The 25180-nt window shown below is 41.5% G+C and overlaps 1 protein-coding gene across 1 annotated transcript in view; it reads left to right on the top strand.

The window, feature by feature from the left end:
• Nucleotides 1-25180, top strand: part of Ak5 (adenylate kinase 5) — a 260488-nt gene that overhangs the window by 206856 nt on the left and 28452 nt on the right. Inside the window, exon 11 of the mRNA XM_048351624.1 lies at nt 23618-23781. Coding sequence (XP_048207581.1) covers nt 23618-23781 — 164 coding nt within the window. The remainder of the gene's footprint in view (nt 1-23617; nt 23782-25180) is intronic.

The raw sequence follows: 25180 nt of genomic DNA on the forward strand, positions 1-25180 counted from the left end.
TCAGGGACTGCACCTAGGACCTGAGTTCAAGCCCCACAACTGACAAGAAAAAAAAAAGGAACTTTTTGTTATCCTAGGAGAATTAGTCCTTTCAATAATGCAGCACACAAAGCTTCTAGCAAGGAAGGATACAGCATGTTGATGGAGCTTGGTGCTGCCTCTGGCGCTAGCATTATTTCCGATTCATCCAGTACTTATTCATAGATGAGTCTGGAAATATATTTTGAAATGTCACTTCAGTCTAGACATAAGTAAAAACTTCAGCTCACCCACTACAAAATCCTATGCCCTTTAGAAAAGCAAAAAGCACAATTTAAAATCTTTGGCACTAGACATTGCAATGAGACCCTCAAAGAGCCTCAGACCTCACCCAGAAACCAGCTGCTAGATCGGAGCAAAATCCTTCTCTTCTATCTAACCAGCTCTCCTGTGTTTCAGTTATTGGTTAGTCACTACTCAGGCAAAAAGAAAGACGAGCCATTGTGATTCTTAGGACTGAGGTACTCCCTGGGCTGGGGAAACGGAGGCCTTAGCATTAAGTTCTTCCTTGGCAGATGGCACAATGGGGTTGCATTGTCACAGTCAATATAAAGCTTATAAAACAACACTTCGGATGTCAGAGATACAACTTAGCTGCTTGAGTAAGTTTTCATAAACATGACTCAGACGATTTTAATGGCACAAGTATGGTTCTGTCTGCATAGATGACTGATTTGTCTACTTTTCAACTTATTGTCTTAGCATCTTTCAGAACCACAGTGCTACAGTATTAGCAGAGGGTTGACATTCCCACTATTATTTATTTATTATTTTGATGGTACTGGGATTTGAACTCAGGGCGCATACTTGCTAGGCAGGTGCTCTATCACTTTGAGCCATACCCTCAGCTCTTTTTTGGGGGGGCGGGGGGCTTCAGATATTTTTCAGATGGAGTCTCAGTTTTTGCCAGGGCTGACCTTAGACCGTGATCTTCTTACCTATGCATCCTGCCTAGCTGGGGATACAGCTTGTAGGTTCAGGCCAGAGCTGGCCTCACACCCTGATCCTTCTGATCTTCAACTTCCCAGTAGCTGGGGTTATAGGCATGAGCCACTTCCTCTGGCACTCTTACTGTTTTTTATTTATAAGACAAAATTACCATTCCAACAGCATTTTCCCTATGTTTTAAAGTATTCATTAGTTCCTGTTAGTGAATAGAAAGGTGCAGATTCCTTACACTGGCCTCATTAGACTCTCTTGACTGGCCTCAATGTGTCTTTCCCATTTCCCCAGCCTCCCCCATGTCAGTCTTTGACTACAGCCCCACCTGCAATCCTATGATCTGCCAGTCCTTTCACTTACAATATCTTCCCCCCTATTTAATCATGCCCAGAAGTCAGGTTTAACTTCTGGCTCCTGGAAAAGTCTTCTCTAATCACCAGCTTTTTCTCTGAGCTCCCCTATCCCTTATGTCTGAATCACCCACTTGGATACCCTATAATGACAAGAAAAAATATATTTGTTGGAATAATGAATTCTTTAGGAAGCACTGTGGTCTGTTTCCATAACAACCGACACAGCAATTGGAATTCCTGGACTAGAACTGACAGGCAGATTGCTGTGGTAGTAACTGTTTTTTGCAAGATAGTTCTCAGGTTAATTATGAACTCACACAGCTGCTCCTGGCTCTGTGCAATGCTACCCTTTCACTGAAAACAGGAAGCTTTTCCCCTAAGCTGAGGGTTCTTGGTTTCATTTGCAAGGCAACAATTCCAGGTAGGGCAGGTGAGAGCATCGCCCCCCCACCATTCCTCTGTACAAAGGGACTGGGTACAAGGATAAACCTGGCTGACCTCAGCGTACTGCGTGAATATCATATTCTTATTCAAGAAAAAAGTAGCACAGTAGTTGCTTCTAGAGATCTACCTTTTAGTTGGATCTCAGGGGTAGTTATGAGGATCTTGGCTCATCCCGACACAAGATAGAAGAACCAATGTGTGTGTACAAGACATGGATTCAGCCATAGCAGAAAACAGAGTATTTGGAAAATGGAAAACTATGTTTTAAAGAGCCTCGCTATTTTTCATGATTTTTCCCAAACTTTTCAGATCTCCTTCTTTTCTTCCTTCATTCCCCTTCCTTCCCTTATATTTTCTTTCCTTCCTCCCCTGCCTCCTCCTTCCTACCTTCCCTCCCTTTTTTCTTCTTTCTTTCCTTCCTTATTTCATTCTTCCTTTTTCTTTTGGAAGGGGGGCCTTCCTTCTCTCCATCATTCACCATGCTAATTCAAACCTATCTGAATTTTGTTTTCCTTTCTCCCTTTTTCATTGCCTGTTCCTGCCCCAAATATGACAGAACTGAATTTTCTTTAGTTCAGAGTTAAAGCCTTGGCAGAAAAACCTCCATTTAGAAAACACATCTGACTAATCCAGTGAGGTGGGATGTTAATGGCATAATGATCGGGTCATCACTCAGCGGCTGTTGCTTTCAAGGTGTCAGGGGCACAGATGGCCTTGTGTACGTTGGCATTGACTGTGGTGAAGTTTTTTAAGTAGGAAGGTTTAAGAGCTATTTTGATAATGTTTTGTGTTATTATATGCACATTAACCATAGCACAAACAGTCCTATTCATTTTCCTAAAGAAGAAATTTTGCCTCAAACCCAGTATTTCAACGCCCCTCCTTATTTTGTTACATTCCTGTTATCTTTTTCTTTTCTGCTCTATTGTAAAAGGAGGACAGCTATGACTCAGCAGCACCTTTCTCTGTGTAATGCTTCCCTCTCAATGAGCAGAAGCAACTTTTTCTGCTAAGCAGGCCTGTTTATTGTTTTTAACTCAGTAGAGTTGTATAGAAACCATCATCAATTCAACTCTTAACACATAGCATACAGTGTATAAAACACTTTAAGGTGTTAACTTATTGAGTGCCTCTATCTTCCTACCAGAGAAGATGCCATTGCCTTCTGACTTCTCAAGTGTGATATTAGCATGTTAAATAATTTGCTAGGAAGTAATATACCTATTATAATATTTCAACATTGGCCATAAATGTCACCAATTTTTTTCCTTGAAGCAACAAATTTTCCTTACCTTCAAGAAAATGTCTACTACACACTCAAATCTGAAAAGGTCATAGTTTGTTAGATAGTCTTTCAGAAAGTAGAAATGATAATCAACTTAAGAAGCAACTCTAAATAATTTTTCTTTTGTTTTCCTTTCCTATAGTTTAGCTCCTATTGTCACTGTATTTGATTTTGGTACCCTCGCTATTGTATATACATTTATCTGAATTAAGGAAGGGAAGGGGAACATCAAAATGATGAGACAAAGGATAAAGGGCAAACCAAGCCAATAGCAATATTCACAAGACAATATATTGGAAATTAACTGTACAACTTGGGGCTGGGGAGACTGGAAGGAGGGAAGGTGAGAGAAAAATGAGGGAGGGAGTAACAAGTATGACAAGAAATGTACTCACTACTTTATGTAACTGTATATATCTATACATATACATATATATGTATATATAATTGTAACCCCTCTGTACATCACCTCAACAACAAAATTAAATAAAAATAAATTTTAAAGCAACTATTACTCAGGTGCTGGAGGCTCCCACCTGTAATCCTAGCTACTCAAGAGGCTGAGATCTGAGGACTGTAGTTCAAATCCAGCCTAGGCAGGAAAGTCTGTCAGACTCTTATCTCCAGTTAACCACTCAAAAGCTGCAAATGATGCTGTAGCTCAAATGGTAGCATGCTAGCCTTGAGCACAAAGAGGCTCAGGAACAGCACAAAGGCCCTGAGTTCAAGGCCCCCAACAAACATCAACAACAACAAAAAACTATTACTCAGAAGACAGCAATTGGGAAGATAGAGATTTGAGGCCAGCCTGGGGAGAAAGTAAGACCTCTATCTTAACCAATAATCTGGGTGTGGCAGTAAGCACCTGTCATCCCAGCTACATAGGATGCATGAATAAGAAGATTATGTCTCAGACTTGCTCCAGGCCAAAAAAACAAACAAACCGTGAGACTCTATCAAAAAAAAAAAAAAAACCTGAAGCAAGAAAAAGGCTGGAGGTGTGGTTATAGAGTGACTGCTTAGGTAGCATAAGACCCTGATTCAAACACAAAACTATCGGGGCTGGGGATATGGCCTAGTGGCAAGAGTGCCTGCCTCGTATACATGAGGCCCTGGGTTCGATTCCCCAGCACCACATATACAGAAAACGGCCAGAAGTGGCGCTGTGGCTCAAGTGGCAGAGTGCTAGCCTTGAGCAAAAGGAAGCCCAGGACTGGCCAAAAACAAACAAACAAACAAACACAAAACTATCAAAAAGTAAAGTACACTGTAGTGAAGAATGCAGTGGCTAGTAAAATTGGATACAATGCTTTAACATGCCATAGTATTCTAATAACTGTATCTGGATGATCCTTGAAAAGCAAATGATGTCTTAGAGTTAGATAATGAAAATAGGTCCACGAACATACCATATGTGGGTCATCATGTGAGAACCACTACCAAAGGTCAACTGGGAAGGGATTTATGGGGCAGAAAGAAAGCACAGACTTAGCATTTAGGGTGTCTTGTTTCCACTTGTCCTTTCAAAAGCATGGTTGTGAGGAAGGCTCAGGGGACAAGGATAGATCTTCAGAAAGCCCCTGTTTCTCTGGGTACCTGGAGGCTGGAATGCTTCTCAAGGTTTCTCTGTACCCAGTGGTACAAGGGCTTCCTAGCAGGACAAACTCCAAGGAAGAAAGTGTAAGAAGGCACATCAGGAGGCCCTGAAACTGTACTGGATGGGAGATTCAGAGGTTACACCTCAGAGTTGAACAACACCAGGAAGAACAGGACTGGAGGAAGGACAAAGAAAACCTCAGAGTGAGAGAGGAATCTCAACACAGAGACTAGACTTCAATCTGTGATTCTAGACAACCAAGATTACCAGAAATCACTGGACTGAGAAAACTCAGACCTGTCCTGATTGAGGTTTCCACTGTGAAATAAAACCAGGCAGTTCATGAGCTAGGCTCTTAGGATGCCTAGTGATATGTGTAGCAATTGGACTGGAAGAAGGGATGCCCAGACGCTGTAAAGGCATTACTAGGGGAGTGCCTTCGGGGGTGTTTCCAAAAAAGACTGGCATCTGAATAAGGAAGATCTTCCCTTGCTCATGTGGGTGGGCACTATCCCATCTGTTCAGGACTCAAGTTCAACAAAAAGGCAGAGAGAGGGAAGATGAAGTCTCTCTGTCCTCTGGATCCAAGTTGTCCATTTTCTCCTACCCTTGACATCAGAACTCCTGGTCACTGAGCCTTTGGACTGCCATCTCTTGCCCCAGCAGCCCACAACCCCAGATTCTCATGGTTCTGGTCTCAAACCATACTACATCACTAGCTTTCCCTTTCACCAGCTTCTGGTGGCCTATCTTGGAGCTTCTGGGCCTCTAGGATGAGGCAAGACAATTTCTATACTACATTGCCTCTCTGTCTTGGAAGAATCCTAGCCAGTACAGCTGAGTGCACACACACACAAAGAAGTCTCCATCTGACTCCAAGAGTTGGGCTTAGCCCAGCTGAATTATTTGCTCCACACCTCCTTCATAGAGAATCCCCCTGGTGCCTCTTCTCTGAAGAGATACAGATACTAAGGCCTGGCTCTCCCAGCCTTGACACCTTCAGGATGGGAGAATAAAGGAAGAGAGACATTGGACCATTGTCCCAGAGAGCCTCAAATGCATTACAAACCAATGAGTTTTTTTTTTAATATTGTAAAAATGCTGGCCTTGCATGCTAACAGTGAACCTGCTTAATTATATAAATGTTTTCACTACAAAAAGGCTCGTGGTAATGTTGAACTAGAATGCAAGTCTTTATTTAATCATGCCAAATTAATAAATTTAACAAGGGCTTCCTCCTCTCCTTAAAGATCTGGGAGATTGGAACAGACATAAAACAGTTATTGGAGCTAGGCACTGGTGGCTTATATCTTTAATCCTAGCTAGTTAGGAGGATATGAATGACTGGATCACAGTTCAAAGCCAGCCTAGGAAAGAAAAATTCATGAGACCCCCTTCTCAATCCACAGCTGGGTACAGCAGTGTACACCTGGGTACAGCAGTGTACACCTGACATCTCAAACTGCATAAAAAGCTGAGAATGGGAGGATTGTGGTACAAAGACAGCCCAGTCAGAAAAGTCTTTGAGGCTTTGTCTCTTAAAGAGAAGCTGAACTCAGGGATGTGTCCAAGCTACCAGTGATGATGAGAAGCCTAAAAGTGAGCAGATCTCAGCTCATGAACTCATCTCTGTCCTAAAAATAATAAGTTCAAACCAGGACAGGGGCTTGACTCAGCAGCATTTCACCAGCCTAGCAAGCATGATGCTCTGAGTTCAAACCAGAGTACCAAAAACATTGCGACACTATAACATGGCAGAAGTTTTCTTCTTTATTGAAAAAAAAAACCTCTTATCTCCAATTAACTACCAAAAAGCCAAAAGTAGAGCTAAGGGACAGTGCTAAGGCCCTAAGCTCAAACCCTAGTACCAGCACACAGACACACACACACACACACACACACACACACACACACACACACATACACAACTAGAACAAGGAAGGATATTTGTGTGTATGATCTATAACCAAGGTTCAAAAGTGGGATAAATGTCTTCTGTGTTCTCATGTTCCTCAGCTGTACATTGTGTTCTGTCTACACCAGCTGTAGTTGGCTCAGACCCGAACCAGGTGAGGCAAGAGCCACTCAGGCCTTAGGCTTAAGCCAGCATATCTGCCATCTATAAACAGCCCTAGTTGGCTCATTGCTGCAGATGTTTGCATCCCAGACACTGTGGGAGTTGACTTTACTGTAAGAGACCAGTTTTTACCAGGAAGAATGAAGCAGAGTTACAAACCAGTAACTCTTGGGGAAGAGGAACTGTTTTGATCTTTAAAATAAAATATTCACAATATTCTTTTCCTTCCCATTTGCTCCAGATTCTCTGAAACAGGAATCTCAGTGTCTTTTTAACTGCAAACAAAATATATTGAAACCCACTGTCAGTTGGTCAAGACCATGAGAGCTCTCTCCTCTGGTAGCAAAGTTCAACTTTAACATAGTGGGTATTCTCTCATGTCTGTCTGGGACACAGGCCCTGGGGAAGGTGCTCCTTGTGGTGCTGTGATGTATGATGATGCTTTCTCCTAGGAAGTGGCCACACTGTGAGAGCCACACACCACCAACAACAGGTGCCCAGGGAGCGCAGGAACCTCTTGGTTCTGGAGACACATTTTCCTGCTCAGCTCTGTCTTGTGACTAATGCAGGGAAAGCTAGTGTGGGCGGCTCATGGCATGTAGAACACACTTGGTTTGTTGTTGTTGTTGTTTCTTTTTAAATCTATTTATTGTTATTGTAAAAGCGAAGTACAGAGAGGTTACAGTTACATAAGACAGATAAAGAGTACATTTCTTTCTGAACAATGTCACCCCATCCCTCGATCCTCTTCCAGTTTTACCCTCCCATCCTCACCCACAAGTTGCATAGTTCATTTTCCCAGAAGTTCTCAGCTTGCTCTTGGTAAAGCTTTTGAAGCAAGCCCTGAAACTGCCTTCCATTCTGTCATTTGCTGTGGAGAAAGGAAGAGAGCAGGCACAATAAACATTTTTACCTTTAAGATAATTCACTACCTGATCCATTAATTGTAATCCCTCTGTACATTACCTTTATAATAACAATAAAGTAATTGTTTTTCTTTAAGATAAGCACATAGTTGTGAAATCTTTTGAGCCTTTTTCTTACATTGCCATTCTTACATTCTTTCAGGAAGGTTCTATCCACTTTTCTTTCCATTGCAAAGTCCAAGACTATCTGTTTCCATGGTGTTGTTCAAATTTGAACACAAAAGATCCGATGTAATTCAACTAACACAAATGTCCCCACCTGCCTTACTATCCTCACTTCCTACTATAATACATCAATAGACGGCAAGCACAAATATTCTCTGACAAAGACAAAGCGCTACAGTGCTAGAAATGACCTTGGAACAGCAACCCACTCCTTTTCAGTACAAGTTTTTTCTCAGACAAGAACACAGAACCCTAAATAAGTGAAAAATTAAGGCCAACACATTCCCAATGAAAATGACACTAAAAAACACACATGTGTATTTAAAAATAGAAAAGGAAAAAAAAACACTACAAAGAAAAATAAAATAAATTGTGTCTTTGAATGTTGGTAGATACCTTTAGGAAATGAGAGAGTTTTCCTTTTTTATTTCCAAATTATCCTAATTTTCAAAAAAAAACAAAAAGAGTACGTCTTTCAGTAGAGGAAAAAAGGTATTATATTTCTTCAAAAGAAGAATAGGAAGGAAAAGTTAGGTTGAAAGTTTCCTGTGGTATTTATTTAATACTTGCCTAAGATCCTAGGATAAAGTGGACTACAAAACAGAACAAAGAAATACTGACTTTTTAGAAAGAATTATTCAGAAAAGATAGAACACTCTAGAACAACAAATTCCAGGATTCAGAACCCAAACAAGCAAGAGCCTCGCTGAAGCAACTTGTGAAGGCTCCAGACTCCTGATGCATTTGAAAAGCTAAATGCATATGGAGAAGTGGTTGGCAATAGGCCCTGGAGACCTCTGGGTGAAGGAACAGAGGACAAGTGCTTGAATAGTGCGTGTCAGGGAGCACTGAAAAGGGATGTGGAAATCCTGCCACATCTCTGTTTGGGGATGTATCAGGGTTGGATGGAGGTACTGTAGGACAGGTCACCATGTCAGAAGCTAATTCATCAGCATGGGGAGGAAATATTTAGGAACCACAACCACAATACCTTCTGTTTCTTCTCACCACACACCTAGACTCATCTTCTGCCTATGTAAGAAGTAGAATCATGGCTTAAACCATTTCTCCTGACTCTGGGTGTGGTAGGTTTTACTGAATGAATCACAAAATCATAGGTTGTTATTTGTCAGACTACAGACACAAAAATGCCCTTAAAGTGTGCTAGCTAGCAAATGGTGGGCCCTGAAAGAGCTGTCAGATTTAACAAATGAAAGCACAGTGCCTTTAGATAAAGTTGAATTTCAGGGAAACTGTGGCTTGGTGTTGTGTGTAATGTATGTGTTGTACAGTTTATGTGTTGTTTCCCTGAGAGTCTTGTGTGCCTTCTGGAAAACCCCACTGGCCACTCCCCTTGACAGAGGCCTTGCAGTGCATTTCTGAACATCAGGCCTGTCTGATTTTAAAGAGGTGCCACCTTCACTCCAGCTTAATGCTGAGAACACAAAATGTCTGTTGAGAGGAATGGCCTAGCTTTTAATAAGGCAATACGGACTTTTATTAACTAACCTAACAATTAGTCATTCACGATAGGAATCATTATCTCTGCATTATTACATTGTAAATATGAAAAGAAAGATCAACACAACCTCCCTGCAGTTACCACTAGGGAATCCAAAGCTAATTGCCTGCCCTACATTACCTAGTCTGGAAGCTCCCAGCCAGGCTAATCAGCTAAATCACCTAGGGAGTGTTTTGAAAAGATTATCTTTTTTCTAATAACAAAAATGTCTCAAACATACAAATAAAACACTTCTATACTCACCACCTAGATCCCTGCCATGAACACTTAACATTTCAAAGTAAAATGCAGATATCTGTACCCTTTCCTTAGGGAATTTTTTAAGCCTATGAAGTCCCATTCAGCCACAGAGGTTTAAAGATCTACTGATTCAGAAATTCTTTCATACTCACTCCCTGCTTCATTCTGCTAAACCTGCTGGTGGAGGCTCTATGATCCAACCCCCTGCCATCTTACAGTGAGAGGAAAGAGAGCTAGCTAACCACATACAGGCTGTAAAAACCCCTGCCTGAATGAGGCACATCATTTAGAAAGGATGATGTTTTTGTCAGTTTTCTGTTACCATAGATTGTCATTGTGAAAAGGTTTATTTTGGCTGTCAGCTTGGAAGATTTCAGTCCTTACTTGCTTCCTGGCTTATCCAGGGGCCCCAAGGCTCACATGAGGTGAGCAGAGCTACTTACTTCCATGGCTAAGATGCAAACCAGAGAAAGAGGAATGGACTGGGATCCAAGAGCTCCTTTCAAGCACATAACTTCGGTCTTAGCCGCCCCCCTCCTTCTGAAATTTTCCATTGCTTCTTAATATATATCCCAATAACACTAAACTGGGGAGTAAGCCTTAATCTCACAGTCTTTAGGGAGGTCCCATGTGCCACATCAATGACTCTAGCCAAGGGAATGAATGAGCAGCAGGAAAGTATTATAGAAGAGAAGCTGGAGAATATATGCACAGTAGTGCAGTCCTAAATGGGAAACCACTCATTGTCCAGCTTCTCCCATTCACAGACAAGGAAGCTGGTCCAAGGAGACAAAGGGACTCTCCCAGTGTCATTGAGAAAGTTCAAAGCAGAGAGAGTCTAGACCCAAAATTTCCTAATTGCCTTCCTGGTCACCAGCAGGGCTGCCTCCCTGAGGCACAGATAGTTCTCCATTCATTCATTCATCTAACTTTTCAGCTATCTACTGTACAGCACACACCAACAAAGCAGGCATGGTCTCTCCTATCACAAGTTCCCAATCCTTTTCAAAGCTCTTCCATATAACCCCGGTAAACTTCACCTGACTCTACCATGAGTAGAGTTCAACACATTCACCAAAATAAATGAGTCTTTCAGGATTAAAACAAATAGTGTCTGGGAGGATAAGAATATTTTTTTCTTAATTTCTGTAGATCAGAGAGTCAGTTCCCAGCAACAGCATACTGAAACTCAGCATGGCAATACAGCCCACTCGAGATGCAGAATGTTGAAGTGGGTCATGGCCCAGGCTGGCCCAGGGCACTGTCAGTTCATGATGCAACAGCATAATGGCTTTTCTCTGAAAGGCATTATTCAGTCATGAAATCCTGAGCCCAGTGTTGAGAGCCATTTCCATTTAGAGAGAAATAATTCATGGAGCAGAAATATGACTGATTTTTAAACAAATATAAAGATTATCTAGAAATAGGATAGTTGGAATTGTCAAAGATTTGAAACCTTCACAGTGTGTAACTGTGAAGACTATCCATATTATAAAATGCTGAAATACAGCGCAATGTTTTAAAAAATGCTGTATCATTGGGGCAGGGAACATGGCTTAGTGGTAGCATGCTTGCACAGCATGCATGAAGTCCTGGGTTCAATTCCTCAGCACCTGACACTGATGGCTCATGCCTGTAATCCTAGCTACTCTGAGGCTAAACTCTGAGGATCACAGTTTGGAGCCAGCCTGGGAAGGAAAGTCTATAAGACTCTTATCTTGGATTAACCACCAAAAATCCACCAGTAGAGTTGTGGCTCAAATGGTAGGATGGCATCTTTGAGTGATAAAGCTCAGGGACAGTGCCCAGGTTCTGAGTTCAAGCCCCAGAACCAACACAGAGAGAGAGAGAGAGAGAGAGAGAGAGAGAGAGAGAGAGGCATGTATTTGTACATGCATGCACAAATTCTGTATCTAATTTTCATTTTTTTTTAAATCAGGAGGCTGGGAATGCTTGCCTGGCATGCATGAAGCCCTGGGTTTAATTCCTCAGCACCACATATACAAAAAAAAGCTAGAAGTAATACTGTGGCTCAAGTGGTAGAGTGCTAGCCATGAGCAAAAAGAAGCCAGACAGTGCTCAGGCCCTGAATTCAAGCCCCACAGCTGGCAAAAAAAATCAGGGAAAGTGACAGATAGAAGAACTTTTAAGCATTACCTGTGATGGCTGTTTCATGTTACAAGTAACAGTTGTGATGCTTATTGAAGGTTCATTTGTGACAGCTACTATTCCAGATACAGGAACAGTATCCTGGGCATCTCCTCATCTCTCCTCACAAACAATAGGCACTGAGCTTATCTGCACTTCATACTTGCAGTTCCTAATTGAATTGAAACTTAAAGAGAGTAAGCAACCTGATTATTAGTCACCTTGCCAGATAGAAAAATGTCTGAAATGTGACCTAATTGGTCATCTCACCAGATAGAAAAATGTCGGAAATATGAACTCAAAATCTTTGGTTCCATGTTCCCTTTATATGAAAGGGAATAGAGTGGTCACTTAAGGAACCACAAGGCTCCTCCATGTTGGATTAATTAACAGTGTGTGCCATTGTGCAAGGTTCTGGAGACAGCAAAAAATAATAATAATAATAATAAAGCAGTTTTGACTTGCTGTGAAGTGAGCCTAGCAAAGGAAGGAAGAGACAGCTGTGCAACTGGGAGCCAGGCTGAGAGGAACTTTCAAGATGTTTGTCCGTTTGTCAGTTAAATGATACTAAGGATGGGCTGGGAATGTGGCCTAGTGATAGAGTGCTTTCCTCACATACATGAAGCCCTGGCTTCAATTCCTCAGCACCACATACATAGAAAAAGCCAGAAGTGGCACTGTGACTCAAATGGTAGAGTGCTAGCCTTGAGCAAAAAGAAGCTAGGGACAGTGCTCAGGTCCTGAGTTCCAAGTCCCAGAACTGGCAAAAAAAAAAAAAAAATGCTACTAAGGAGTCAAAAATACAGGAATGGAAGAAAGATGATAGCACCTACATAATCATTGTGGAGATGATAGGTGAGAGTATATAAGAGGAGGAGTCAGTTAGGAGGAGAAGGTTTGTAAGAGGAAGAGTGAATGAATGAAGAAGAAATAGAAACAGGAAGTTCTAGGCTATTGAGGGAAAAGGAAAATTAGGATGAGTGGAGGATGCAGACCATGTTTGAAATATTTTCACTCAGATTGTTTTTATGCCAAAGAGATGGAGCCAATTTAATATGGGCAAGAAAGGATCGAGTTCTTGGAGTACATATGTGAGTGAACACTCATCATAAATTAGTGTCTTCTATGTGCTATTTCAGCCACTATGCGAGCAAAACAGATCCATACTCTGTACTCATGTACCACTAAGTCTAATAGGAGAGACAGACTTTAAGAATTGAAAATTAGAATGGATATTGGATATTGTGATCAAAATGTTAGGGTGAGGGCTGGGAATATGGCCTAGTGGCAAGAGTGCTTGACTCATATACATGAAGCCCTGGATTCGATTCCCCAGTACCACATATATAGAAAATGGCCAGAAGTGGCGCTGTGGCTCAAGTGGCAGAGTGCTAGCCTTGAGCAAAAAGAAGCCAGGGACAGTGCTCAGGCCCTGAGTCCAAAGCCTAGGACTGGCAAAAAAAAAAAAAAAAAAAAAAAAAAAAATGCTAGGGTGACCCAACAAACCAAAACAGAGAAATTAGACGAAGACTATATACATTGTAGAAAGTCTTCCCAAAATGGGAAAAAGGATTTGGGGAATGATAGAGGGGGTGAGATGGTGGATTGGAGTACATTGTAAATGTGTGGAAATGTGCCAATGAAACCCCTCTTATATAACTAATGTAACCTAATTTTGTAAATTATAAAATTAAAAAATGTCTTCCAAAGAGGAAAACAGGAGGTAGGAAACAAAGAAAGAAGATAACAAACATTCTGAAACTTTTGAAACAATTTTTGCCTTCTTAATGGTAATAGGATTGAGAATGTTGAAATTGAGAATAAGAATTGTTTGAGGACTATGGGGAAATAGCCAGACTCCATCCATGGGCTCATTTGATATCAGCAAAAGAGAAATATATCTGCCAAGAGGCCTTAAAAGCTGTTATGGAGTTAGAAGACAGGATCTAGTGGGCTCAGATTTCTGACTTCCTCGATTATGTACAAATGAGGTAAATTATGGGCTGGACAGAAAGAGAGATTGGTGTTTTTTATGACAGACTTTAAAGCACTGAATGGTTGCAGAAAGGGTGTGGTGTTCAGTTGACAAGAGAAGTAAATCGAGTCCAAAGGGAATGGACCAACTTGATGAGACTGTATAGAGGAAAAGACCAAGCAGAGAATTACGGTCAAGGAAAAGGAGAAAGGGAAAGGAAGGAGTCATCAGAGTAGGTGAATAAACTCAAGCAGTTAACTTTCAGTTCAGCCAGATCTGTAGGAAGTTCTGAAATTGGGTTTCATGAAGGAAGTCACTGGTGCCAGATAAACTTTAAGAACTAATGCCTGGCTGGGATAGGAATCAAAGCCTGGGAAGGTTGGCAAAGCGGTTCCAGAGAAATTATCTTTAGTGTTTTTACTAGAACAAATAAGCCAGATATATAGACAGACATATGGTAGATAGATAATAGATAGATAGATAAACAGACAGATATTTGCTATCAAATATACATATAAAATGCATAGACATAAACTGATATATCATAAAAACATGCACATAGTCTGTACATCTTAAGTCATGGCTAGGGACCAAATTGGCTGTTAGCCCTTGTGGACCAGAGAAGAAAGAAGAGTCTGCACAGTGGAAAAGAGGTGCATAGCATTGCCACTGTTCATTATAGCACCTTTGGTCTTACATGAAATACTTTTTTATTTTAATTTTTTGTGGTGATACTAGGGCTTGAACTATCCCAAGCACTATCCCTCAGCTTTTTCCACTCAAGACTGGTGCTCTACCATATAAGCCACAGCTCTACTTTTGGTGGTTAATTGGAGAAAAGTCTCCTTGACTTTTCTGCCTCATCTGGTTTTGAACCATGATCCTCAGATCTCAGCCTCCTGGGTAGCTAGGATTAAAGGAAGGAGCTACCAGCTCATAGCTTAGAACTTTTAAATCTCCTTTGAGATTTAGAGAAACTTTTCTGCTTCTCTTTTATGAAATACTGACAGACATCTTCAAAATGGAATTTCCTGTACTAGACTGTAAGCCACACAAGATTGTGGATGGGATAGGAATCAAGACCTGGGAAGCTCTGAGGTTGGCAAGTGGGAGCCAGAGAAGTTGTCTTTAGTGTTTTTCCTTAGAGAAAATCGTGTGTTTGTGTGTGTGTGTGTGTGTGTGTGTGTGTGTGTGTGTGTGTGTGTGTGTGTGTGTGTACAGGGGCATGAAATTGGACTAAGGAGATATTAAAAATCACCTCAATGGCAGGGACTGTGACAAGGCCTCATCTGCCACTCAGTCAAGCTTGTCACTGAAGAACACAGCCCATTCACCTGAGAGAGATGCAGTTTCTCAAAAGAAGTTTTTTCCATGCAACAAATTATCCTGGACAGATAGCGAGATTTCATTGCTGGTTTTTCGTTTGGGGTGTTGTTTTGTTTTAGTTTAAAAGTCAAGTTGGCCAGGCCTCAGTGGCTCATATGTGTAATCCTAGATACTCAGGAGGCTTAGATCTGAGAATCATGGTTTGAAGCCAGCCTGGGCTGAAAGCCTGTGAAACTCTGATTTCCAATTAACTACAAAAAAGCCAGGAGTAGAGATATGATGCAAATGGTAGAGCATCAGCCTTGAGCATAAGGCTAACGGATAGCCAGTTTCAAACCTAATCCTCATTACTCAGGAGGCTGAAATCTGACAATAATGGTTCAAAGCCAGACACGGACAAGAAAGTCTATGAGACTCTTATGTCCAATTAAACACCAAAAAGCTGGAAGTGGAGCTATAGTTTGAGTTAGCCGAGTGCTAGCATTAAGCAAAAAAGCTCAAGGATAGCACCCAAGCTCTGAGTTTGATTCCCAAAACTGGTACCAAAACAAAACAAAACAACATAACTAATGGGCAGCACCCAGACTCTAAGTTAATCCCCAGTTCTGGCACACAAAGAATAAAGTCATAAGACCTTGAAGACAAGTGACAGGCCATGAAAATACATGCTCCCACTAGTAGTTTTTGTGCTATCTTTGCAGTAGTAAGATCACTTTGTTCCCCAGTTTGAAAGCAATGAAAGAATCTAGCCATTGTGTAGATTACTTAAAATTCCACAGTGCCTGCATTATTTGGGTGAAAAACAAAATAAACAAAAAAAAAACTAAAAATTTGCAGCTGTTGCTCCCACGGAGGCTTCTAAGTGCGGCAGCCATGGGGTTTAGCAAACAGCTGTTGTTCATTTGAGCTGAAGATTTTTTAATTGCCTTTGTGTCAAGATGTATTAAATAACATTTGAGAGAAGCAAAAACTATAATAGTCATATTAGTAGGAGGCTGAAGAAAAAAATAATAATAACTGGAACACAGCATTGTTGCCTTGGGAGCCAGGTTTGAAAATAACTTTTCCACAGAACCAGCTACCAGCCATCCTGGGAAAAGAGTTTCCAGGAAAATCCAAGCCATGGAGCCCCGTGGCCTCCTCTAAAGCTCAGCTGCTTGCCGCTCTTAGTCATTTATCTAGAAGTACTTCTTCCCAGCAGCCTCCTCTGGCCCCACAGTCTCCCTTCCTATTGTGTAGAGAGGCAAGAGTCAGGGTGCTTGGAACAAATGCAGCATTAGCTGGCAATGGGTTGCTTGCCTAAGTGGTCTGCATCATCTTTGCAAACCTCTGTAATTGCTATTTTCCTAGTAGGCTTGCCCATCCATGAAAATGGGGGGGTGAGGGCGGAAAGGCCACTAAGCACTCAACCTTCCCACTAGTCTTAGAGCAGCTGTCTGCTAGAACAGAGAATAAAACATGTGGACCTTTCCTGGGCCTTCCGATAAGGCAAAGTAGTGGGAGAGGCCCTTTCTACTTAAACTAATGTTCTCTTTTTAGGGAGAAATTCCAACTACCTAGAGAACAGGGTCTTTAATAGGAAGCAAGGTAAAGCAAGCAAATTGAATAAAGTCATAAATACTCACCATCCAACTACTGCCTTGATCATGCTTTGCCTTTTAACTTTTTTTCTAACACAAAACATTTTAATAAGTTGTCAAATACACAGTTATCAGAATTATCCAAATATCAATTATAAAAATTGGTATGTCACATTAGATGATTCTACAAAAAATAGGCACAAATCACCCATCAACAATAACCCTTGCATCCCAAGAATACCCCCATCAATAGTACAAATTATAAACACAGTTTAAAAAAATGACATTAGACATTTTTTTTTTTGCCAGTCCTGGGGCTTGAACTCAGGGCCTAAGCACTGTCCCTGGCTTCTTTTTGCACAAGGCTAGCACTCTGCCACTTGAGCCACAGCACCACTTTCAGCTTTTTGTATATATGTGGTGTTAAGGAATCAAACCCAGGGCTTAATGGATACAAGGCGAGCACTTTACCACAAGGCCATATTCCCAGCCCAGACATTAGACATTTAAATAGAAGTAACTAAAAACATTTATTCATCAAGTACAAGAAATTTAGCACTGCTGCTTGAAGTCACTAATAACACAATTTTACATGTGATTTCACATGCTTTCAAAAACTTTCAGCATAGTCCCTATAATAAAATGTCTTTGTTCACACCATGTTTATTTATCTGTCGGTGCACTATACATCACACTTAAGACCATTTCACCTCAAAATTAAGCAATTTATCTTATAAGTGAACAAAGGCCAAAATTTTAAAAATTTTTTAAATTAATTCTTGAAGACAGATATCAACTTGTTTCATTGCATGAGTACTGTTTCCCAATGATGAATAGTAAAATAGTATTTAAATAGTAACAAGAAAAAGATGGTGCTCCATCATTCCTAAAATATGAACAAGCATTTTACTCTAGTTAAAAAGTAATTTTGTGAAGCCAACCCACATATAAGGAGAAGATTAACCAGGCTTTGGTATGATTTCTCAAGAACTGTTGAGGTTTTAAGTAAAGATTAATTTGGGAGATAAGACAAAGCCTTTAAAAATGAACTATATTTTAATATTTTAAAATAAAGTACAATGGTTTAATCTTAGATGATGTAGCATCTTGCAATGCCTTACTGTTGTCATTCTGGCATAAATATCTATGATGAGGTACTCAACTTGATACTGAAAACTGAGCTGACTATACATTGACTTTAAGCATTCATGAAAAAACTGCTTTGTTGAATAAAACCTAATCAGAGTTTTTATGGTCACTTTCCCTTTATTGCCAAAAGTTTGGTTGGATACCTATTAAAAAAAATAAAAATAAAGTACAATATTCATCAAAAAAGTAATTTTGTAACTATTGCCAAATTTAAAATATTAGTGATTTGAAGATAGGATTGAGGCCTAAAATATGTATACTAAGCTGTAAAATGCAATCTGTAAGTTTGTAGTTAATTTGCTTATTTATTGCTAATTGCTTACAGTGGAATATATGTTTCATGGTAAGGTTTATGCACATCTATGAAGGGATAATATAAGTAAAGTGTATCTTTAGCAGCAAGTAAAGTGAAATTTTAAGTCTTCTTTATGCTATTTGTGACTACTTCAACTCAAGAGTCAAATGGAGGCTACAATTCTGCAAAAGAGTGTTTCTAACACTACATCATCCTTTAATCCTGAAATGCAGATTTCTCTAGCTCACTATTTTAATTAAATCCTCCATCTCATTCTTCCTAGATGGTATGCAGGAAATGGCACAGGCATGTCTACTCAGCTTCACCACTACGTGCTGGGGGTAGAGTAGGGGTAAAGATGCTTAGCTGGTGGTAGACATCCAAACTAAGAAGTCTGGAGTCCAAGGCAACCCACCTGTTTTCCCAAAGCATTTCTAAGCAATTGCTACCTTGTCAGATAACCATTTTTTTAAAGAAATTGATGTTTCCCAGGCTATAAAAATATGACAGGAAGTCAGAGACATAACTAAAACTACCAATACAAAATAAACATTATGCCTTTTAACTTCAAATGTTTCCTTTTAACAGAGAAATAATGATTAGTCAGATGTGAGGGAGCACTTACCATGTGCAAGGGGCTTATGTTGAGTGCTGAGAGCCCAAGAGAAGTTTCTAGGGCAAGTTTCTAGTCCAAGAGAAGTTCCTGAGGGACCAGTTAACCTAGTGTTAAAGAGGGTGACAGTGTTCTAGTTGCTGTTGACACCACTGGCCCGGCAGAGCTGATGGTGGGAAGAGTCTAGATCCTGCTAGCATGTGACTCCCTGATCTAGCCTAAGAGATGAAGAGGGTCTAGACCATGAGAAAAGAGGATGAATGGACAAGGGAAGGGCAAAGAACAGCTAATTATACACATATAGACACAAACATGGAATATATACAGAATGGATCATATATAATGGAATATATGTAAGATGTATACATACATTCAGGGAAATATTATTCAACTTGAAAAATAGAATAAAGTAGATCATGTATAATGGACTATATGTAATGTGTATGGCATGAATATATATATATACATATATATATATTTAGTGAAATATTATCCAGACTGAAAAGTAAAACAAACCCTGCTACTTGCAATACACAGGGGATGATATTATGCTAAGTAAAATAGGCCAGGCTCAGAAAAACAAATACTACAAGATCTCATTTCTGTGTAGAATTCTTTATAATGATAAGTTATAAAAACATAGTAAATGGGGCTGCGGATATGGCCTAGTGGCAAGAGTGCTTGCCTTGTATACATGAGGCCCTGGGTTCGATTCCCCAGAACCACATATACAGAAAATGGCCAGAAGTGGCGCTGTGGTTCAAGTGGCAGAGTGCTAGCCTTGAGGAAAAAGAAGCCAGGGACAGTGCTCAGGCCCTGAGTCCAAGGCCCAGGACTGGCCAAAAAAAAAAAAAAAACATAGTAAATGGTTGTCTGGGGGTAGGGGAAATAGGGAGATTTGGGCTCAAAGATTCAAACTTCCAGCAGCCAGGTGTATAAGTTCTACAGGTCTCATGTACAGCATGACACTTATAGTTAACAGTAAAGTAGTATCGTATTACACATGGAATACATGGTACAAAATCATTCTGTATCCTGTGAAGATATACAAACATTACATTGTTATGCCCAAGTCGCAAGAAGACCACCAAGAAGACCACCGAGAGCCAGACATTCCGAAATGCAAAAGCAAGGCTTTATTCAGGCGAGCTGCAGGTCGGGCCTCATCCTACCCACCAACACAGCGGAGGCCAGGCCCCAAACCGAGACCCCACAGAGCCCATAAAGGCAAAAAACCAAGTTACAGCAATCAGGTGTTCAAGCAAGATTAGGATACGGGTACAAATCTGATTGGCTCAGGGCTCAAGGCATTCCGGGGAGGTTAGAGTTAAGCATTCCCAGGCGGTTAGAGTTAAGCACGGAGTCTCCTGACTGGCTGGGCCCTAATAAGCTTGCCCCGCCAGCCAGGATAATTGGTGGCCTGGGTTACTCAAAATTTAAACAGACAACAAAACGGGGGCTGCCTGAAAATGGGGTTTACCTTAACTCTTTAATATGTCGATTGAAAAGTGGAGATGGAGACTGGGGGCCAGTGGCTCATGCCTATAATACTAACTACTCAGGAGACTGAGAACTGAGGGTTGAGATTTAAACTCATCTTGAGCAGAGGGTTAAGATTTAAACCCATCTTGGGCAGAAAAGTCCATGAGACTCTTTATCTCCAATTAACCAGAGAAAAAGCTTAAGTGGAGATATAGCTCAAGTGGAAGAGCATTACTCTTAATGAAAAAAGGAATAGCCCTCAGCCTCTGAGTTCAATCCTAAGTCCTAGCACCACCACTCCTCTTGCCCCCCTCCAAAAAAAGAAAGAAAAAGGAAAAAAAAATGAAACAAGGCTCTGGAAAATTGAAATGCTCTGGAAAGACAAAGAGATTTTTGTTGTTAATGTTGTTGTTGTTTGTTTCTTGTGCCAGTCCTGGAGCTTGAACTCAGAACCAGGACACTGTCCCTGAGCTTTTTTGCTCAAGGCTAGTGCTCTACTCCTTGAACCACAACTCCACTTCTGGGGTTTTGGTAATTGCTTGGAGACAACAGTCTGATGGGCAGTCTGCTGGCTTAGCATTCCAGACCCCGGTTTTATATGTAGTAGGTGGAGTTCGGTTAGTCTTTCATAGATATTGTGGTCCTGGGAATGGTAAGAAGAGGTGAGTATTCATTCACTTCAATTATTAGTGCCAGTCTCTCAGTTTTAGCTGGTGGAACTGTGGATTGGTACCAAGACAACTTGTCTGTCTTTCCTTGCTTCTTTCCTTCCTTGTTTCCTTCCTTCATTTATTTACTGCACCAGTCTTGTGGCTTGAACTCAGGGTCTGAGCATTGGCCCTGAGACTTTTTCCTCATGTCTAGCGCTCTACCACTTGAGCAACTATTATGCCTAGATTTCCAGTCCCCAAGGACCACCAAGGAGCTGACACTGATGCAAACGCACGAGAGTCTTTATTGCAAGCTCGAGCCTGGACTCTCAACCATCACCGCTGCAGCAGATCTGGATTGAGAGGCCCGACCTTCAGATAGGCAGAGTTTTTATTGTGATTACAACAGGGGCAGGGTATTTCCAACTTGGCAGATACTTGATTGGATGGCATTTAGCAAGCAAATCCTGTCCTATTTCTATTGGCTATCTACCCTTTCACTTATCTATTTTGGCTTTGATAAGCGTAACTGGCCTTGGTATCAGGAACTGACAGCAGGTGGTCACGTAGCACTGATGTAGGGGGCTAATGCAGGGGGTAGAGCAAGTCACAAATGGGTTAAGCAAGCCATTTACAGAAGCAGAATTCTACGGTCAGGCTAACCTAGTACCAACTTTATTTTAACAATTGCCACCATGTTTTCCCATTACCACTAAGCAAGCTTGAGCAGGCAAAACAATCCAGTACTTAATCATAAGTAAACCAACCCAACAGTTACCATGGCATTTTACTACTATTATGGTTATTTCTATAGTCTATGACTATGATCATTTTTTTACTGTCCGTTACCATGGTTGCTACCTAGGTACAGAGGGAAACAAGGGCTCCCTATATTTTTAAATGTCAGACTACAAGAAACTAGTCTCATGGGTGGGGGTGCAGCCCTCTAACATGGAGTCATCACAGGGTTTAGAAGCTGTTATAATTTTAACACTAAAACATATTTATTCATTAAGGTTCTCAGGTTAGCCCTTACACCACAATGCCACTTCCAGCTTTTTTAGCACTTTATTGGAGATAAGAATCTCATGGACTTTCCTGCCCTGGCTGGCTTTGAACCATAATCCTCAGAACTCAGCCTTCTGAGTAGCTAGGATTACAGGCGTGAACCACCATCACCCTGCAGGAAGACAGGTTTTATTCTGTGGGTGAGGAGAACCACTGAATGCTGGGAAGCTGAGAGTGATATCGTTTTAAGGCAAATCATTCAAATAGCTGGTCTGCTAGACTCCAGAGCCTCCCCCATCCCCAAATGCAGAGGTAGAATGACCACCATAGACCAGGCAGAGAGCATGAGGCGGCAAACTGGCAGGTGAGTCTGGCACCAGCAGAGAAATGAGAAGGAAACACTTCTGACAGCCAGAGTCCAGCTTTAAATCCTAGACTTGTTCCTAATTGGCCATGCAAACTAAGGCAATGGAGTTAACTTCTCTGTACCTCCACTTCCACATCTGTAAAATGGGCACTTGAAGTTTATTTTAAATTTATAGACATGTAATGCTTAGGACAGTACTTGTCCAACGAAGTAAGTATTTGGTAAAGGTTACCTATTAATGTTTTTATTAAATACATTACAATTTAGGACTAGTTGAATTTGAGGGCAATGGAAATAGTCAACAATGACATGTTCATCAAGGGGATATGATAGATATTCAGAATTAATAAAATAGCTGATATATATCTATTGTGTGTACATTTACACACACATATGTATATATACACGTGTGTGTGAGAGAGAGAGAGAGAGAGAGAGAAAGGGGGAGAAGGAAGAAAGAATCCTTTAGCAAAATATCTCCTTGTAATCTTCCACACTGTGGAAACCAGAAGAGCATGACAACCAAAGTCTACCTGTAGTTCCCAGCTCAGCTCATCACTTCACAGAACATACTTGAAGCAACTGGGACGACTAGCAGGAAGTTGAATGGGTCTGGGGACAGTTGTGTGGGTGGCTGTGTTAGTCCCTGTGTGTAGGCTATGACACAACACCATTCTAGAGGAATAGGACAACCAGCCCCATCCACACTTACTCTCCTATGTTTCGGGGTCTTTGTACTTTATTCAGAACTGTACTGTAAGTTTGTGCTTGTTTGAAAATAAAAACTTTCTACTTTCACTAACAGCTAACATTTATTAAGCCTTCACTAAGTATGATGGCACCTGAGCAGGTTCAATTCCCCCAAGAAACTTCTCTGGTTCGCATGGCTATTGGAATCTTAAGCCACTCCTTTATGCCCCTTCAGCAGGCAGATCCCCAACCTAGAAAACCACTTACAACTGCTGAACCACTGCCTGCTTTTGTCCCTAATGCCAGTCCCCCTCTCCTTCGGGAGATAGCTTTTTAAGCTCGGGGCTGTGCCTGCTTTCCACATGCGTTCATGCTCCCCTGAGCAGCTCATGCCATGTCCTAACCCTCAACACACTCCTAAGCAGAAGCATTCAGACTTGCTCACCAAGATGACCACAGGCAAAAAGGAAGCACCAAGCCTGTGGCTCACGCCTGTAACCCTAGCTACTCAGGAGGCTGAGATCAAAGGATCGCAGCTGCAAGCCAGCCAGGAGAATTAACAAAAAGCTGAAAGTAGAACTGTGGCTCAAGAGCCAGCCTTGAGCAAAAAAAAAAGTCCAAGGAGAGTGTGAAGACCTGAGTTCAAGCCCTAGTACCTGCACACACACACACACACACACACACACACACACACACACGGCACCGGATGGAATGCATGCATGCCTGACACGTCTCCTTTTCAAGGTGGCCCTGGCTCTGGCAAAGGCACACAGTGTGAGAAGCTGGTGGAAAAATACGGATTTACTCATCTCTCCACCGGTGAGCTCCTGCGTAAAGAACTGGCCTCCGAATCTGAAAGAAGCAAACTGATCCGAGATATCGTGGAACGTGGAGAGCTGGTACCCACGGTAAGCCACGCCCATCCGTCCCAGGAAACCACGCCCCTCCTCCCCTGGAAACCACACCCTCGCCTGCTTGGTAAACAGCAGCTGCCTTCCCCTGCAGAATTACCGACAGGGTCTAGAAGTGGATTTTATTTCTCTCCTATGTGACATCCAGAAACGAGCAGGTCTGCAGCAGACGTTGAACCCAAGGCCCAGGTTCACTGGCCAGCCCTTTAAACGTCCTAGCCTTCGTTTCCTCAAAGTCAGTCCTTCACTTGACAGTTCAAAAATCTTCAAAACAGAGGTCAATGTGAAAGGACACAGCCTAGAATTAGAAATATTCAGGGAACAGAAAATAACCTTTTGATCTAGTTCTGCAGAGAGCCTAAGGTAATGATAACATTTGGCATTTTGTTTCTGTCATTTAAGAGCATCCCTTTGCTAATACCCTCTTTTCCCTTTTCAAATCGTCGTTCATGTCTGCTATGTGTATTCAAAAATATTCATCCTACACAAGGCAGATTGTGGTTCAAAGCCAGACTGGTCAAAAAGGTCCATGAGACAGACTCCTATCTCCGATTAACCACCAAGAAACTGAAAGTGGCTCCACTTGAGAAAAAAAGCTCAGGGACAGCCCCCAGGTCTGGAATTCGAGCCCCACATCCAAGAAAATAGATGATTGATAGATAGATAGATAGATAGATAGATAGATAGATAGATAGAGATTCATCCTTGTCAAGCAAGGTCCCAAGCCAGGTTCTGCAATTAGGGCTTGTACTATGCAGTCTCTGCGGGAAAACGCTACAGGCTGTCTCAACTAGAAACATCTTGGTGAAAGGAAAACAGTCATGGCAGTGCCTCTGCCTCCCACCCTCACCCGAAGTCTATCTTTTTTTCTTCTCCTCCTCCTCCTCCTCCTCCTCCTCTTCTTCCTCCTACTCAAGGCTGACAATCTACCACTTATTCTAGTGATAGATCCACTCCTGGCTTCTTGGTGGTTAACTGAAAATGAGAGTCTCATGGACTTTCCTGTTCAACTGAGATCCTCAGATCTCAGCCCCCTGAGTAGCTAGAATTACAAGGATGAGCCACCCATGCCCAGCTTCTCAGTCTTACTATTGTCACAGCAAGCAAGCGAATGTTTCAAATATATTTCTTATTCAGAAATGTCCAGCCACTTCCCATGACACTTATATGAAATGCAGAGTCCTGACCATGGATGTGGCCTCCAGCTACCTCTCCCGGTTATTCCCCATCATGCTCACCATGCAGACTCCATTCACATACTCCTCATCACTCCTCTCACAAGTCAGGCTGTTCCTGCCTCTGGGCCTTTATACTGGCAATATCCTTGTCCTGAGTGCTATTTCTTTATATGGTCACACAGTTTGTTCATGTCTTCATCTAAATCATTCTTTAATGT

Source organism: Perognathus longimembris, chromosome 7 (genome assembly GCF_023159225.1).
Source record: "Perognathus longimembris pacificus isolate PPM17 chromosome 7, ASM2315922v1, whole genome shotgun sequence".
Classification (NCBI taxonomy): Eukaryota; Metazoa; Chordata; class Mammalia; order Rodentia; family Heteromyidae; genus Perognathus; species Perognathus longimembris.